This window comes from Prosopis cineraria, unplaced genomic scaffold, assembly GCF_029017545.1.
Source record: "Prosopis cineraria cultivar Desert tree isolate PC_DT_omini unplaced genomic scaffold, ASM2901754v1 PC4, whole genome shotgun sequence".
Classification (NCBI taxonomy): domain Eukaryota; kingdom Viridiplantae; phylum Streptophyta; class Magnoliopsida; order Fabales; family Fabaceae; genus Prosopis; species Prosopis cineraria.
Window position 1 is genome coordinate 34,775,756 of NW_026555335.1, and position 19,814 is coordinate 34,795,569.

General features: G+C 30.3%; 1 protein-coding gene across 3 annotated transcripts; it reads right to left on the bottom strand.

Moving 5' to 3' along the window:
- Positions 1-284: 284 nt before the first annotated feature.
- LOC129308201 (protein SENSITIVE TO PROTON RHIZOTOXICITY 1-like) lies at positions 285-5,147 on the bottom strand. 3 transcript variants are annotated; one of them, XM_054949248.1, is made up of 2 exons: positions 3,918-5,147; positions 285-578 (listed from the first exon to the last, which is right to left on the bottom strand). In XM_054949248.1, the coding sequence occupies exon 1, from the start codon at positions 5,056-5,058 to the stop codon at positions 3,964-3,966; it is 1,095 nt and encodes a 364-aa protein (XP_054805223.1). In that variant the 5' UTR covers positions 5,059-5,147; the 3' UTR covers positions 285-578; positions 3,918-3,963. The 3 variants fall into 3 exon arrangements, with proteins under 3 accessions (XP_054805223.1, XP_054805224.1, XP_054805222.1); XM_054949249.1 differs by having other exon boundaries at positions 560-582; XM_054949247.1 differs by lacking the exon at positions 285-578 and adding an exon at positions 3,177-3,622.
- Positions 5,148-19,814: the final 14,667 nt, after the last annotated feature.

The following is a 19,814-nucleotide window of genomic DNA, read 5'->3' on the forward strand; positions in this document are numbered from 1 at the left end:
ACTATTTCCATTCAATTGACACTTCATCAATGCTACATTCAATCTTAATTTTTTCGTGTGTATAAATGCAACTATGTAATTTCGATGAGAGTACTTGGGGATACAAACATAAAACATAAGTTATGGATACACATAGTTGATAATCAATAAATAAAAGTGCCTCTTGCAGAACTTGAACTTGAAGTCCCTCCACCCTTGCCCAAAAAAAAAAAAAAAACACAGTCCATTTTATTAACCACCCAAAAACAATTACACACATTAATAGCCAAAGCCAAAAAAAAATACTCAAAAAGATCAAGATATAACCTAACACATAAAACTAACCAAAAAACAAATAACGACAAAAAAAAATCAATCATAAAAAATACAAGAATTAACCAATACCAAATCTGGCAAAATTAATAGACTCAACATTCGAACAATTCATCCTTATTTCAGACAAATTAGCCAACAACAACTTAGTCAAGAAGGAAGGAGCTGTCACCAACCACCCATTGGGCTCCATCCCTTTGCTACCAACAGCTACTAAGCATTAGTAGCACCATTGCCTTGGCATGCCATCAAAGAGAACACTGTACCTGGCTTACATTTGATCAGAGAAAGGATATATTAGTATCAATATGAATAAAGGTTTTGGCTCTTTCAAGCAAACTATATATATATATATATATATATTAGTAGTGGGTTAAATGATAAATTGACCCTTGAATTATATGTTCAATAATTAACATCTTATATTCTAAACTTATTTTTTTTACAATATTTGCTTTTAATTTTTAAAAATGGTATGATATTGTTTTTATTGTTAATAAAAGTTAATTTTGACGTTTAATTTATTGAAAAATGACAAAAAAAACCTCAAAATTATATAAAATGACTCAAAAAATTACATAAAATGACCAAGATATCGGTACTTTGCAATTATTTTTTTAGGTAATTAATTTTATATTATTCTAATTAACTAATAATTAAAGTTGACTTTGTAATGATAGGAGCCTTATTGCATCATTTTTAAAAGTTGAAGAGGAGCAATACATTAAAAATGAATTTAATGTTGTGGACATTCTTTGACCTATAGATTAGGGGTTAATTTTCCCTTTAACCCTAGTACTGTTTAATGAGATTTGATTATTACCAAACTAATTTTTCTAAAGATTTTTTTTATATTTACACATATTCAAATTTTTTACTTTATACTTAAGTGGTCATAATCTATATATTCATTAACTAATGTGTGCAATCTCTTTTTCGTGGTATGCATGATTGCTTTCACCGTAACAATCATAACTAACTAATCATTCATCACAACATTATGATTATATATATATATATATATAACATATTAGGCCATACATGCTTCTTAATATTATAAAACAACACTTACAAGACACCTGTAATAATGCATTACAGCAAGACACTTGTAATTGCAATATTTTGGTTCACTGCATGACACTTGACTTTTTAAACCATTTTTGACAGAGTATAGAAATAGGTAGTATAAAAAGTGGCACTTTTTATAAGGATGATTGAATCATCCTTAGCAAAAATAATGAAAAGGCTCATCAGAATAAGATTGATATCCTCATTGCATGGCAAACATGGAGGACAAAAATTGGGGAAGCAAAAAAAAGGGTCATGTCACTACCTTAAGCACGCAACATGAATTGACTAAACATGAGAGAGCAAGGTGGCAATGCTAGTTTAATTTATTTAAGAATACAGTTAGTCAGTTATATATGCAACTTGAAACTGAGTAGGCAAACAAAAATTAAATGCAACAGGGACCAAATTCATACAATAATTTATATTTGCACAGCTACGACATTGGCCATTGAGGATCTAAGGTTTAAAAATGAGAGTGTTGGGGTAGAAGAGAATTGACAGTGAGGGAGGGATTCACAATTTTTTTTCAAAAAAAATACGGCTAACTTTTTAAATCGGCTTATTAAGCAGTAGATGTAGAAATGCAATATCAGTTCTTTAAATAATTGACGTATAATTGAACAACTTATTTACAAAAATATTACTTGTAATATACTTTTCATATCGACTATTTTATAACAGAAGTAAAAAGTTATATGAAAGTGTTTTTTTATACTAATGAAATAGTACTTAAATAACATTTTTAATATATAAGATAAACATGGATAGTTTAATTCAAATAAAACTCTTATACCCCATGTTTACTAAATATGTCAAAAGATATTTGGTTATAGATTTGAATTTGGCATCATAGATACAAATATCTTTGGTTTATTGATCAGCTACTAGGATTTAATACGCTTATCAATTTCCGTCCTCGTAACTTCGTAGTTTTTAAGGTTTTGAGTGAACTATTAGGCTAAGGTGTGAATGGTAGAGCGTCTCTTGAAATTTTGAGTGCAACTATTTCTGCATACGAGTGACGATATTTTCAACTGCAACGAGTTCTAGTTTTGATGACTGCACTTCAGCATATGATGGGCATTTTCATACATACATACATACATACATACATATATATTCATGCATGCACGCGTGTATAAATTATAATGCATTAATTTCTTATGTTTGATAAAGTTATTAATTTAGTTCATCAAGTTTAATTTCTATCATTTCACTCCTTATATTTGTTTTAGCTATCGAGCTAATCTTTTAAGATTGTGCAAGACAACTTTGACATGAAACATACACATGCATCGATTAATTCACATAAGCCAAACCTCCTAACCCTATGTGTTGATATGCTATTGATTTTACTATTTTATAATTATTAATTGAGTTCATGAATATTCTAAACCTTAAACTATTATGGGAATAATATTTTGAACCCTAAACTCTTGAAATATGTATAAACTTTAATTAATTTTTAAATTCTGAATACCTAAATTCTCGCCGTTAATTTGGAGCAAATGGCTATTACTTTTGTAGTTGTGGCCTAGTCACATGTTGATATGACACTTATCTTAACTCTAAAAAATAATGATAGTTTTTTCCAACTGATTTAGGCATTTTTACACATTTTAAGAATTTGAGGTTTAGAATATTCATTAACTCTTCTTAATTTAACCTACATGGTTTTTTCTTAAACATTTTGTTTTTTTTCCCCTTGTTCAAGTTAGCATTCTTGCTTCTCATATCATTAACCTACATGGTTGTCACATCATTTCATTAGCCATGTCGCTGTGTCAACGTAATTTAATGGTGTTATTTTTTTTATAATATAAAGAACCACTTAAATAATTTTATGAAATGTTAAGAACTGAAGTGATAAAAAATTAAATATGAACAATCATGTAAAAAACTCTCCTAGATATAAAAGAAGACTAAAAGTTGCATTATCATGTTACCTATGTGTGAACACGCGCCCGGATGTGCTATACGTGCGTGAGCCTCTTTGTGCTTTGTATGTATATATGGATGTAATGGGAGTGATAGGGAAAAGTAAAAGGAAAATTAAGAATACAGTATATTGTTCACAATACATTCACTGGTTGGGTTATAAACAACAGGGAAGCTATCAAATTGCAGCAAATAGCGTGTGAATGTGAGTGTTCAAAACAGAAACAGGCATGCAGTACTGTATAGCATCCATAAAATTCCATTTTTAAACTTCTCCAAACACAGTGCATAGATGAATCATCTGGCAAAACATATCTGCTCTTAGTAAGAGGGAAAGTATGTAAGATTGAGGAATTGATGTACACTAGATTTCCAAGTCCTAAAGAAAAAAAAACTCTCTCGAAAAGACTCAAGAGATAGAGTGTCATGTATAATCAATTAAAGGCAACTACTCAAGAGAGCTTATTAAAATGTTCTCATACAACAGAATTTGACAAGGGAATAGAAAACAGAATCAACGTTACATGCCCAAAAATTTCTATGCTACGAGTAGTAATAAAGATCAATTTATCAAAGAATACTATGTGGTTGGTTACCTGCAAGTTTCATAAGTTTCTGGAAATTCCTCCATAAATTGCAGTGTTAGAGAATCATCGGGCCAAATTCATCTAAGTCGTCAAAAAATCCTTCTGGTAATTGCTCATCCAAATAATTTAGCCCTGTTTCTTGTTCTTCTTCCTGTAACATTATATTCATATCAACAATTTGATTCCCTTTCTCTTCTTCATCCCCTGCAAGAGCTGGCATATGCCCATCAAACAGAGCTATGTGGCCGAACAATTTGTCTTTCCTTGTAAAGGTGGTCCCACAGGAACACTTCCACTTTGCCTCCCCACAATGCTTCAAATGGCTCTTCAGATCCGAAAGCACCGAGAAATTCTTCTTGTGGCACCGATTGCAGGAATACGTTTTCGGACAATGGCTTCTTTTGAAGTGGTTCTTCACGCAAATGACCGATTTCAGAGGCCGGAATTTCTTGTGCAGCTTGTTCCGATTGCAACCTTCGAATGGGCAAGAGAATCGCACCGTTTTACCACCACGAGCGACGTCCAATTTATCAGAGGGTTTCTTCGCCAACGCTTCGGGGGTTTTGAATTGGTTTCCATGGGCACGCATATGCATTCGCAAATTCGCGTCACGCCTGAATCCTTTCCCGCAGATTTCACAGAAATGAACGTGCTCCGCCAGCAATTCAACGGCGTCGAGCTCCACGATCACACAATTTTCGTCACCATCCTTCGCTTCTTCATCGTCCATGACCTCAATTTTCAAATTGCCTTTCTCAGTACCAGAATAATTCAACCCTTGCCTCATCGAATATACCGTATCTGGTGGCTCTGGTAAGTCTCCTGAGGCCGTTGATGGCGGCGCGCCGGCGGCCGTCAAATTCTGGGAGTAGGAGACAAGGGCGGCGCCGTTGACGATAATCTGGTGAACGGCAGAGACGATCTCGTTAGACACCATGTCCATCTGGTCCTCGCTGACTAAAGCTTTGGTGGTGATAGATTCAGATAGAAAGCTTTGTAGAGAACCCATTCTCATTCGAACCGTCGAGAGGTTCTGAAGAGCAACCCTTGGATCCGCGATCATATTCGAATCCAGAGCACGATTGATTGGAGTCACAGTGGTCTCGGCACATGTGGGCGGCGCCGGAGAAACCGAGCTGGAATTTTGCATCGGAGGGAGTATAAGATTTTCAAGGGAGGGAGAACGGGGCTTCAGGTACTGGTTACTATTTACTGGGTCAGTGGTGATTGATCCAGATCCGATCCTTGGCGACGCCGCTTATAAATGTTTGCGCCCGGTAAAAATGTAAACACACGTGCGTGTGAACCCTTGAAAAAGTGAAATTCCAAAACACGTTCGATATTTTTGTCCTTGGCCAATGACACTGGTTCTCCGCCTCCGGGATATTTTGTTATAATTTAATTGATATAAGAATACAAAATGTGTAAAATTAAGTGTAAAAATCTTGCTCCTTGACATGAAAAAAACTTATATATTTAATATTATATACTTAATAACAAATAAATTGTTGTGTTTCAACAACAAAATGTCAAGCATGCTAAAGACATGAAGTTTTAAAGGTAAATAAAAGGTCTCTAGGCTTTCTTTTAGATGCAAAAATGTAAAGAAACTACTGTAAAAATATTTTTGATTAATGAAAGATAACATACGAAGTTGCAATTATTACAATTTGTGAAGCTAAAACCTAAGCTTAATTGTAGAATATAAGGTAAATTGAATTCAAAAAATAAGTCTAAGTTTGTTTTTGGTGTAGATTATGTGTCCTAAATTATGTTAGTTGAGCCCATTTTATAGTCATAAGCCTGATATCGTTGTGCCCAAAGAACCAAAACTCATATGTAAAATATATGTGATCATTAAGCACGGCCTTGTGAGATTCATAACACGTCAAATAAGAATCTCATATTCTTTTAATAGTCTTCAACATCTAGTCATTTTGAGTTTTAAGGGCCAAGCTTTTGAGTACATGCTTGGCACGAAACTTCTTCTAGAAATAAACCAAGCCTTGTTTTCATTTGCGTATTAGGCCTCTCATTTTAGTTTTCCTTCTTCATGATTTTGGGCTTGATGTTTAGTTTTAGACCCAAACAACTTGTATATTTTCAATTAAATCAAGGCATGTGTAGATTTTATTGATTATTTATTCTATAATAAATTCATATTATTAATTTTATTAATTAATACATTAAGAGCCACCTGTTATGATTTGATTGGATATATAAGTATATAAAGTTAATTGTGTAAGTATTGTCATTTTGCTATTTGTCTATTAACCCTATGTTTGGTTGGAGGAAAGGGGAGTGGAGGGAAAATTTTAAATTTTTTTGTCTTACTTGTAAAGCAGTATATTGGAAAAATGATATTTTAGTCATTTTGTTTTAAAATTTTATTCCAATTTAGGCCCAATATTTGAAAAGGAGGTGATCCAGCCACACCTTCAAGTACGACTACCTTGTTACAGCTTCACTCCAGTCATTAGCCTTGCCTTCAGCATCCCCCTCCTTGTAGTTAAGGTAACAAATTTAGGTTTGGCTAGCTCCCATAGTGTGATGGGTGGTATGTACAAGGTTTGGGAACAAATTCAATGTCATGCAGTTGACCGATGATTATTGGCAATTTTAGTTCATGCAGGTGAGTTGCATCTTACAATTCGAACTAAGGATGGGTTTTTGGAGTTAGCTCACCCTTGCGAGATTACAATCCTTTATCCTGATTGTTGTAACATGTGTGTTGCACAACGCATAAGGGACATGATGACTTGACATCATTCGTCCTCACTTTCCTTTAACTTATCACCAGCAGTCTGCTCATGTATATTGTATAAGGCCTAATTTAAAAGTATGTTACATTTATTGTTCTTAAATGAAATTCTCTCTATAAACTTTTGAGCTTGGCGGTGTAAACTTTTAGAAAAGAAAGTTTGAACTTAAACTATTTGTTTTAGTTTATATTTTTGAAAAGAATTAAAGAAATTTTATATCTTTAGATTAAATTTAGACTTCAAAACATATAGTTTTACTTTAAAGCTCTGATTTTCATTACTTATCTTGAATTTAAAATTATATTCATTTATTATTTAAAGTTTGGATATACATATATATAATGTAATAATATCAAGTTCATTTAAAAAAAAAAGAGCTTTTGAGTTTGGCTATGAAGTATGAATCCGATCAATAAGATTCCGCTTGGTTGTTCGAAAATAATTGAATATATTAGATTGAAATAATAAAAATAAAAGTAAGATGATCAAAATATGGAAGGGCATATAGGTAAATCACATTCATAAGGAATGAGGGTAATTTAGAGAGATTTCTATAATAGGAATATACATGTGAGAAATTAAAAGAAGAAAGGTAATTTAATTTATAGGATTGTAAGTCATGATTTATAAAGTTTTTAGAGGAATAATGAGTTTTATCATGCTTATTTTAAGGAGAGTAATGATTTAGTTTTTTTTTTGAATTTCAATTCATTTAATTCTTATCATTTCTATCAATCAAATGGGTGGCAAGAGAATAATTTAAAGAAATTAATAAGAGCTAAAGTTAATAGTTTAATTTCTCAACTCTAACTATTTACAAGGTACTATTAATTGATATTTAATACATGATCCCTCATACGAATTAATGAAACATTTATAACTAATTTTCAAAATTGTCATCATTTCTTTATAATTTTAGGTAGTTATAAAAAAATATCATGCAAGAACCGTTGAGAGTATTTAATATCAATTAATGATAAAAAAATTTTGAAATATCATTACAAGATCAAGGAACTGATTTGAAAATAATTTTAGATGAAAAAATACTATAATATCCTTGCCTTTCTTTTTAATTAACAAGTAGTCATTTTTCAGTTAACAAGTATTCATTTATATTTAAAAAGAAGTCACTTTTTAATTAACAAGTTCAAAAATATGAAAGATTTTGGTTACAGGAAGGGATAAGTGTAAATCATGTGTAAATATGTAATCATTAATTAATTAATAAGTATTAATAATTTATTTGTTAATTGACAAGTTCAAGAATATAAAAGAATTTTGTTGTGAGAAGGGATAGTGTAGATCATATTTCAACAAGCAAAACCATTTATTAATTAACAAGTATCCATTTCTATTTAATAATAAGTCATTTGCTAATTGAAAAGTTTAAAAATTTGAAAGAACTTCATTGTGGGAAGAGATGAGTGTATATCATATTTCAACAAGTAGTAATTCTTTAATTAATAAGTATCTATTCATATTTAATAAGAAATCATTCGTTAGTTGACAAGTTTTAAAATATAGAACATGAAAAGTAGGGGTGTTGTAGTTTTTTTTCAATCTAAAATTATTTTCAAATTAACTCTATGATCCCATAGTGATATTTTAAAATCTTTGATAATTGTTTAATATTAAATAGCTTCAACAGTCTTTGAGTGATATTTTTTTTTATAAATTTTTTTATTATTTAACCAGCTCTAACTCATTTCATTAACCTCCAGAAAATAAGTACGTAACATGGTTTTATAAAAAGGATTGGAGAAATAATTGGTAAAAAATAAAAGTCAGTATTGAATTTCATAGTTTCATCAAAAATGAAATATTTGGGATATATGAATGATAGAAAAAAAATCACTTTATTCTACCAAATGAAAAAATGTTCAAATTTTTTATAAAGTAAATGAGTAAATTATCCTATAAACTTTAGATCCAGTAGTACCATGAACATGAACTTGTTTATTATATAAATTAGTTACCCAACTTTTAAAAATGGTGCAATTTGGCCTTTGCTAACTTTGATCGTTTGCTGACCATAAAATAACCTAAAAAATTACAAAAAATGACAAAAATTTTTTTTCCTTGACTGTAATTTTTAATTCCTTGTTTTGTAATTTATGGGTCCCTTACTGTAATTTTTTGTCCTTTTATATAATTTTTAAAGTCTTTTTCTATCATTTTTTTATTTAACTAACGATCAAAGTTAATTTTTATTAATGGTAAGAGCCAAATTGTACTATTTTTAAAAAATTAAGAGAATAATTTACACAACAAATAAATTCAGGATCTATATGTTATTGGATCTAAAGTTCATGAGTTAATTTGCTTAATTATCCTTATATATATATATATATATGCAAAAAAAAAAAACAAATTTGTTTTTGAGATAATGACATTTGAGTTTCTTATAAGGGAATGGTTCATTATTCGATCTAAAAGAAGTCTATTAATATAGTACGTTAAAGTCATCAATCTCAATAGGATCATGCATTCAAGGGAGAAAAATGTCAACAATTTTCTCTTATAATTAAAAGGCCCAAATAGCATTTTCCTTTTATTTTACTTAACAAAGGTATAATGATAAACAAAAAGCTTGTCTTCTTGCCTTAGTTTAGGGTATTTAATTAATACTAAATAAAATATTTTTATCACCACTAATTATAATGGTTTCGAGCATATCTCTTCTCACTCAATCATGTTAATTATGCTTTGATACTTGATAGTATCAAACAGTATGGAGGGAGCTTATTTGCAGTATTATGCCTATCGTCATCATACAAATAATCTTCCATTTTCTTTATCTCTATTTTTTTTTATCTTTCATTTGTTTAAGACCTACGTCTAAAAAAATTATGGTAAAGAACCTTGAAATTCATTGTTCAATTAAGTAGCCATATTTTATCATAGCATTTGAGAATTAATTCCTCTAGCACGCCCAAGTCAAGCAAAAGACCACAAACACACCTTGGTTCACTGGAGCAACAACATTTATATATATATATATATATATATATAAACTAGATTCAAACGTTGTAATTTGCTTGTATCCTTTTTGTCTCATCCATATTTGATGGAGTCTTGGATATAATCTACTAGTATTTTGCGTGTATTTATTTTATATACAAGTTATAAAATATGATATAATATAATTACTCCTTCCATTTAAAAATGTAAAACATTTTTAACTAAATCTCATCTTCCAATAAAATAGTTATCTACTTTCAAACCAACTCTATCTTTTTATATTTATTTATTAAATATCTTACAATAAATATAAATTCATTATTAATAGAGGTACTTTTAAAAAAAAAAAGGCAATGATTACATACTAAAAGACTAAAAATACTTTATATTTTTAAATATTCAACTTCTCAAAAAATGTCTTACATTTTTAAATGGATGGAGTATATTATTAAAGGTTAATTAGGTTCCAAGTATCATCAATGTTTTTAAAATCAAACTATAGTTATTAAATTAGTCAAGACTTTGTTTTAGGGTTCACTATTTCAACCAATTTTTTTAATGTTACACCCTAAATATTATATAAAAATTAAACAGTATGTTATTTAATTCATTTTGTAATTTATTAATATTAAATCTAAATAAGTTAATATTACGTCTTAACAGTTATTAAATCTGTACTCAATTGGCATTTTTATATGTTATAAATGAATTATAACTACGTGATTCCCAAAAAGGCGAGTAACTATTGGTTATATAATTCAATTTTAACCTATTTTGATATAGGTGTATATAGTTTTTTGTTTTTGTTTCAGGACCCTTTAATTTGTCTCTTATGCAACAATCAACATCGGTCCCTTCTATTTTTTAACACGTCTAAAAAAATTAATGAGGTGGTTAATGATGTTAAATATGCTACAACCTCTGTGACTAATGTCATTAATATTTGTACTAAGGTGGAACTATATTTTAATAGATTGAAACCTAAAACATGAAAAGGAATAGGATGGACGACACTATTAATCTACTGAAGCATAATTTCACTTAGCACATATTAACAATATTAGTCACAGGTCAACATATTTGATATTATTAGTGTTGTAATTATTGTGTAAGTATGTCAAAAGATAAATTCCTATTGACCACATGAGAGGACAGGTCTCAGCAATTGTTTTTCAAAAAAGAGTTTTTTTTAGAAAAGCATTCATTTACCATGTTTAAATTTAAATTCAAATAATACATTTGTTTTCTTAATTACCTTGGCAGAAAATGTTAATCTCTCTTTAACTTCTAATTGTCACATTTGAATATGTTGATTATCTCATTTGCAATGTCCATTCTTAATGTTTTATTGTATTCAAACTGTGGCTTTACTTGGCATTAATTGCACTTTATATTTTTTAATGGTTGAAACTGATTTTCTTTGGTTGAAAATGCGGCTTTATTCCTTTCTAATATTTTAATGGCCAAATGAAGCCTTCTCCTCCAACATCCAGAAACGCCATTCATTAATGATATTTTATTGTGTCAAAATAGTGGAATAAAGCAATGGGATGATGATAATTTATTTATTTAATAATGGTACCGGTGAAAAGATATTTTATTGTGAAGTGATGGTGATTTATTTTAGCACTAGTACTTCAAATGTTTTTGTTCAATGCGTAGCTATATATATAACAAAGTGTGTGTATGAGATTGATGCTAAGCATTTTGAGTTCGTGGGCACTTCTCTTCCTCTCATGTGTCTTGCTTCCTGAGTTCAATTTTCTTTCGAATTATTTCTACTATTCTATCACCCTGTTCAATTTTACAGAAGGGTTCCACTTAATTTTAAGGAGCTCTGGCAATTGTGCCGGAATTGCTCTTAAGGACAGTGTCCTTAGGCACGACTCAGAATAAATTTTACACTGTTACCGCCAACAATCTTAAGAGCAATAGAGCACTTTGAACAACATGTTATTCTCGAGGCTATGAATGTTGCAACTAGTTTTGGTGGTGGTGGTTCCTATATTCCGATTGCAATGCCCTTGCTTAAGCCATTCCTAGACATCTCTAAAATTGAAATGTTTGATGGGAAGAATTTCAAAAGATAGCAGGAACAAATATTTACTGTCCTTGACATGCATGGAGTTGTTGTTGCTCTAACCCAAACTGAGCCCCCTGCAGATGCTCCTTAAGCCCAGAAAGATGTTTGGGTCTATGCAAATAAGGTATGTAGACACACCATAATTAGTTCTTTACCTAATGATTTGTTCAATGTCTACTATGCGTATAAGGAGGCCAACAAGATTTAGGAGTCTCTCATCAACAAGTACACTGCTGAAGACGTTAGGAAACAAAAGTTTGTAGTGGGTAACTACTATGAGTAGGAGATGAAAGATGACAAAGATATCAAGTTATAGATTAATGAGTACCATAAGTTGCTAGAGGAACTACGTGCTAAAAAAATCAATCTACCAAATGAGTTCGTGGCTAGGGTCCTGATTGAGAAGCTGCCAAGTTCATGGAGTGACTACAAACAACAACTTAAACATAAAACAGAAGCAATTGTCATTGTCTGACCTTATCACTCACATCATTATCGAAGATACCAACAGGAAGGAGGTTCGAGTTACCAAAGGAAAAGTGATAGCATTGAAAGCAAACTTGGTGGAAACAAAATCACACAACAAGAGGTATGACTCTAAGAATAAAAAGCCTAATTACAAGCCCAAGAATTCTAACCTCAAGTTTAAAAAGAAAGGCAATTGTTATGTTTGTGATAAACAAGGACATCATGCTGCTTAGTGCAGAAGAAGAGCTAGAGGAGATAATCCTCCTAAGTCAAATGTTAATTTGGTTCAAGGAGATGTGAACAATAATGAAGAGATCATTGTTACTGTGATTTCTCGGGCTCTTATTGTTTCTGATGTGAAAAAAATAGGTAGTAGAGTTTGAGACTACTAAGCACATTTGTGCAAATAAGGAGATGTTTTCTTCCTATAGTCCTATCAAGAAAGGTGAAGATCGAGTTTACCTTGCTGACTTTCAGACTGCAAAAGTTCAAGGGAAGGGGAAAGTTGATCTTGAGCTCACATCTGAAAAAGTGTTGTCTCTCAATGATGTCTTGTATGTGCTTGATATTAGAGCAAATTTAATTTCTGTGGCTCTACTAGGGAAGGCTAGGGTTAAAGTGTCATTTGAATCTGATAAGATTGTAACGATAAAAAATAATGTATTTGTGGGAAAGGGATATTGTAACTAGGGACTATTTATGCTGAATGTTGTTGATGAAATGAATAAGAATGCATCCTCTTTTGATTATTCTTATGTCTATATGGTTGATACTTTTAATTTATGGCATTTTAGGTTAGGTCATGTTAGTAAAGGTTGTATAATAAAAATGCAACATCCTGGATTAATTTTTAAAATTAAAGATAATGATTTAAATAAGTGTGAAGTATGTGTATAAACTAAGAAAATTAAAAAAAAATATCATTTTTCTACCAAAAGAGAAACTGAGTTATTATCTTTGATACACAGTGATTTGGAAGATTTAAAACAAACAATGACTAGAGGAGGTAAGAATCATTATATTACTTTTATCAATAATTTTTCAAGATATACTAAAGTATGTTTATTAAGAAATAAAGATGAACCATTTGAAAAATTTCTTTTATAAAAAGCAGAGGTAGAAAATTAGTTAAATAACAAAAATTAAAAGAGTAAGGTCTGATAGAGGAGGGGAGTATATTTTATTAAATGGTTTTTGTGAAAAAGAAGGCATTATTCATGAAGTAACTCCTCCTTACTCACCTGAGTCTAATGGTGTTGTAAAAAAAAATAGAACCCTAAAACAAATGATGAACGCTGTGCTTGTAAGTTCTTCCATGCTAGATAATTTGTGGAGTGAAGCATTATTATTTGCTTGTTTTTTCCAAAATAGAATTCCCTATAAGAAGTTGAATAAAATCCTTTATGAGCTTTAGAAAGGTTTTCCTCCAAATCTTAATTATTTAAAAGTGTGGGGGTGTCCTACAAAATTTTTATTACCTGACCCTAAAAAGAGAAAATTAGGTTTTAAAACCTCTGATTGTATGTTTATTGATTATGTTAAACATAGTGTTGCTTATAAATTTCTAATTTTGAAAGGTGATATTCTGAATCATAATACTATTATAGATACCAAAGATGCAGAGTTTTTTAAAAGTGTTTTTCCTTTAAAAGAACAACTTTTACCTCGAAGAGGAGAAAATTTTCCTTCTCCTTCTAAACAAATTTTGAATGAAAATTTAAGTGAAGGTTTGAAAAGAAGTAAAAGACAAAGAAAGGAAAATACTTTTGGTACAAAATGAGCCACGTAATTTTTGTGAGGCTATTTCTTCTCCTAATGCACATCTTTAGAAAGAAGTTATAAAAGCTAAAATTGATTCTCTTAATCAAAATAAAACTTGAGTTTTGGTAGATTTGCCTCTAGGTGCAAAACCTATTAAGTGTAAATGGGTTTTTAGGAAAAAAAAATTTTCTGATGGTTCTATTGATAAATTCAAAGTAAGGCTAGTTGCTAAAGGATTTACACAAAAAGAAAATGTTGATTATTTTGATACCCTTTTTCCGGTAACAAGAATTTCTTCTATAAAAATTTTTATTGCTTTAGCTTCAGTTTATAAGTTATTTATTTACCAAATGAATGTTAAAACTGCATTTTTAAATAGTGATTTAGAAGAAGAGATATATATGATGCAACCTAAAGGGTGTGTAGTTTCTGGTCAAGAAAAAAAAGTTTGTAAATTGGTTAAATCTTTGTATAGCTTGAAATAAGCTCCTAAACAATGGTATGAAAAATTAGATCACGTTTTGACAAGTGGTGGGTTTTTAATTGTTGAAGTGGAAATGTGTGTTTATACAAAATCTATAAATAATGATTGTGTGATTATCTATCTTTATATGGATGACATGCTTATTTTTGGTACAAGCATGGATATTGTTTTTGAAATTAAACGCTTTCTTTCATCAAATTTTGATATGAAAGATATAGGTGAAGCAAAAACTTTTTTGGGTGTTAAAATCATAAGGAAGGATGATGATATTTTTCTTTCTTAAGAACATTATGTTGAAAAAATACTTAAAAAATTTGGTCATTTTGATGAGTCTCCTTTGAGTACTCCTTATGATTCAAGTGTACCTTTAGTTAAAAACAAAGGTAGTCCGGTGGCTCAATCTAAGTATGCACAAATCATTGGGAGTCTGTTGCATTTGATGAATTTTACCAGCCAAATATAGCATATGCTATATGTAGATTAAGCAGATATACACACTGCTCAGGCAGTAAATGTTGGATGGCTCTAGTAAGAGTAATGAATTATTTAAGAGGTATTATAAATTATGGTATATTTTATAGTAAATTTCCTACTGTATTAGAAGGGTACAGTAATGCTAACTGGGTCTTAGATTCAAAAGAGACAAAATCTACTGGTAGGTATATATTCACTCTTGGTGGTGATGCAGTAACTTTGAGGTCAACCAAATAAAATATTATAACAAAATTTTTAAGGGATTCTGAATTTATTGTTATGGAGTTTGCTGGCACTGAAGTTGAGTGGTTGAAAAACTTCTTAACAAGTATTCCTTTAGGTGAAAAACCAACACCATCAGTGTCTTTATATTGTGATAGCCAATTAGCAATTGCTATAGCTAAAAATAAGACGTTCAATGGCAAGAGTAGGCATATTCGATTGAGACATAACATAATAAGGTAGCTGCTTAAAAATAGGGTGATCTTAATTGATTATGTAAGATCAAAAGTAAATATAGTGGATCCATTCACTAAATCCCTAGGAAAGAAACAAATTATAGAAACATTGAGAGGAATGGGACTTAAGCCAGTTTGAAACCAACAGTGATGGTAACCAAACTTTTGTGATTAGTGATCCTATGAAAAAGGTTCATATGAATAAGAACAAGTCATTTGTTAGTTCTACTAGCACTAAAATTAATTTTATCCCTCTTCCTATATTGTATAAGAAAGTGCTATAATACATTGTTGGTGTTATAATGGAAGGTATATTAATTGCAGATACATTTAATGAAATCACTTAGATAAATATAGAGTGGGGCCACTCCTATGAGATTGTGGCAAAATCGCTAGAGCATTTATTGAAATACCAAGCACGCGCACGGCCATCAAAGTGCTAAACTATCAATAACGGTAGAAATTGTAGGGGTATAATCTAACTAATAAAGCCTCTAGTATACACCCAAGAGTTGTTGGTTGATAGAAGCATGCTTCACTAACTTCTTTGTGTATTAAGCAGTATTGGTTTAGGTTTGGTTCATAGTTCAAAAGACACTAGATTCGATATGGTTATACTTATAATTATAACTCAGATGATAAGGTTCTTTTGACTCATGTAGGGGATTGTTGTAATTATTGTGTGAGTATGTCAAAAGATAAATCCCTATTGACCACATGAGAGGAAAGGTCTCAACAATTTTTTTTTTTAAAAAGAGTTTTTTAGAAAAGCCTTCATTTATCATGTTTAAATTTAAATTCAAATAATACATTTATTTTCTTAATGACCTTGGTAGAAAATATTAGTCTCTCTTTAATTTCTAATTATCACATTTGAATATGTTGATTACCTCATTTGCAACGTCCAGTCTTAATGTTTTATTATATTCAAACCATGGCTTTAGTTGGCATTAATTGCACCTTATATTTCTTAATGGTTGAAACTGATTTTCTTTGGTTGAAAATGTGGCTTTATCCCTTTCTAATATTTTAATGGCCAAATGAAGCCTTCTCCTCCAACATCCAGAAACGCCATTCATTAATGATATTTTATTGTGTCAAAACGGTGGAATAAAGCAATGGGATGATGATAATTTATTTATTTAATAATGGTACTGGTGGAAAGATATTTTATTGTGAAGTGATGGTGGTTTATTTTAGCAATGTTGCTTCAAATGTTTTTGTTCAATGTGTGGCTATATATATATATATATATATAGCAAAGTGTGTGCATGAGATTAATGCTAAGCATTTTGAGTTCTTGGGCACTTCTCTTTCTCTCATGTGTCTTGCTTCCTGAGTTCAATTTTTCCTCAAATTATTTCTACTGTTCTGTCACCTTATTCAATTTTACAAGAGGGTTCTGCTTAATCTTGAGGAGTTCCGGCAATTGTGTTGAAATTATTCTTAAAAATAATATCCTTAGACATGATTCAAAATAAATTTTACACTGCTACCACCGACAGTTAGTGTCTCATTTCATTGTCCTTTTGAGCATATTCTAAAATAGATAGGTTAGTATTGTAGACATAATAAACTAGAGGGATATGAAACAATAAAAGAAACTACATGAACTTATATCAAAACAAGTTAAAATTATTGGAACCAATGGTTTTGATTTTGGAAAAAAAAACAATTGATAAGGTTTGACTTTGATCTGTGATATCATCTTGCGTCCATGCATCAGGGGCATTTTACGCGTCGTTGACTCCGAGCACTGGAATAATGAAAAAGTTGACTATTTTTATGACCAGATGAAAGTAAAAAATAAATAAATAAATAAATAAATAATAAAACAATTTATGAGATTAATAATAGGTCACCGATAATCAAAACGAAGTTGAAGTGTTGCTCCTTTTGTCCTTTAGATGTTTCAATGGGCACTCCTTTTTTCCCCACAAAAGATGATATTTTCATTAAGATAAAGACAAAATAATAATAATAATAAAATTTCAACAGCAAAAAAAGCCTACAACTAATAACAGCTCCAACAAAAACAAAAAACAAAAAGGCAAAGCCAACCCTAACAAGTTCAAGAAAATAGCCGCCCATCTGCTTGCTGAAATCAGTAGGAAGAAAATGCCGTCACCGACATTGACGCCATTGTAAGGGATAGAGGTTCCAAAAAAAAACACCCCAAAGGTCCCACCCTTTTTGATCATCAGCAAATTAAAGCATAAACTAAAAATGGTTGTTGAAAGGCCACCATGAAAGAACTCATAAAAGCAAAAACATCAATTGGCCAAATGGAGAAGAAGGAAAAGGACAAGTCATCCACAGTCATATATTGAATGAACTACACTGTTTGATGGTACAAAATTCCCCTCCTCGATGCCTCCAATTTGCCACCACCAACCATAAAACCTTCCTCTGAGAAGACGAGATGATAGAAAAAAAGACCGTTGCTGATGGAATCCTTAATTACCCCAAAAACACAAATGAAAAATGTCAACTCAAGGTTCGGTTGAATCCTCATCAAGTCACCATAGATAGCATTCTCATATTTAATTGTTGCTGCAAAAAACAAACACACTACAGAAAAAAAAGAGAAAAGAAAAGAAAAAAGCCATCAATGCAAAAACAAAAAATAATCACAGACGTCCCCTCACCCAACCAAAATCGGGGAAGGGGACACCATGGATGCCACTCGCATTGAGACAAGAGAAAAGCTCCCGCCGGCCAAGAAGAATGAGGAGTGGGGAGAGAAAGCTCGCCCAAAAGGCAATTTTATTTTGTATTGATGACTAACGGGGCACGTTTTCATATAACAACAACAACAACAACAATTAATAATGAAATTATAATAGAGGGATTGTTTGATTCAATTTTATTCAACTTTTCGGGAATCTAATTTTCTAAGAGGATATACTTAAAAAAAGAAACAGTTAAATAATAGCCACGAATCTAATCTAATTCCTCTCCCTTGCACAAATCAGGAAGACAAGCTTGTTTGAAAAGAATACAAGTATGGAAAATATACAGCTAAGGCATGCTTCAGGAAATTATTGAATCAATCCCCATTTCACATTCCTAACAATCTCTTCTCAATTAAGGGTATTTGGAATTGCTTGTGCAAAGTCAAATTATATATCTATGATAAACCTGCTCTTTATGTGAAGAACCTGAAACTATTGATCATGCTTTTGCATAGTCTCACCTTACAAAAGCCTTATGGTTTGTACATCTTTCAATTAAGCCCTCTAGTTTTGAAAATATTGGACTCATCCCCTAGATTCTAATTAATTAAGAATGGTTTCTACCCACCTAAAAAATAATGAGCTTCGTCTAGTTAGGAATATCATTATTTTTCTAGATCAGATTTAATGTAAAAGAAACTTATCATTCATCAAGGAAAGTTTCTCAATGGAATCCAATGAGCTAATCTAATACTAGTATAGTTTAGACACTTTTTTCAATACTTTAAATGGACGAAATTAATCTTCTCTTTGATTTTTTTTTAATCTTGATTACTTCAAGAAGGCTATATGGTGAATACTTAACTTCAAATCAGATAATAACAATCTAGAGATACAAAGCTTTAATTTGTGTTTGATTAGTATTTGGACGAAGATGATCATCAAATAATTTGTAGCAATATTGCAATTTTTTCTTTTTTCTTTAATTTGAGAATACCATTGCATCCGTTAATAGTTTAGAATACAAAGTATTTCTGCAATCGAGGATAGTTATTAAGAGCAAAAGTACTCTTTAAACCTTAACGTTATTCTAAATTATACAAGTTAAAATATATTGATATTTTTATTTTATTATATATGATATGACTTCTAATTTACTTTCTCTTTTTTAACAATTATATTTTCAACTTTGCTTTGCTTTTAAAACATTTAAATTCTCGTGATGTTAGGATTAAAACTAAAATTTTCACATCATGACTAAATTTGATAATTTGATTTTATATTTTTAATTAGTTAACTTTAAAAATACAATAAATTTTTTTCTCTCATTTGAAAATATATTAATATTGACACACAAGGTTGTTAAACTCGTGATAACAATATAAACTCAAGAGTTTATCTCTTTTAATAAATGACCATTAAAATTTATTATTAAATTATTAAAATATAAAACAAAATCATAATTTGATTTAAATACATTTAAAATATAAATCATTAAAATTAAACCCATCGATATTGATAAATTATCATACAAAACATAGAAATTTTAAAATAAAAAAACTTAGGGCTTGTTTGTTTCATGTTTTTAAAAACTGTTTTGTTTCTAAAAATAGAAAAATTTAAAAATTTGTTTGGATAAGTGTTTTTCATTTAATTATTTTTAAAAATGCTTTTATTTTTTGTTCTTAAAAAAAATATAAACAAATTTAAGTGTTTTTTTTTCTTGCTTTAAAATACGCTATATTTAATTATTGAAAATTATAGTTATGTTGACCTATTT

Excerpts from the sequence above, each read along its gene's own strand:
- LOC129308201 (XM_054949248.1), bottom strand. The coding sequence starts at position 5,058 with ATGCAAAATTCCAGCTCGGTTTCTCCGGCGCCGCCCACATGTGCCGAG.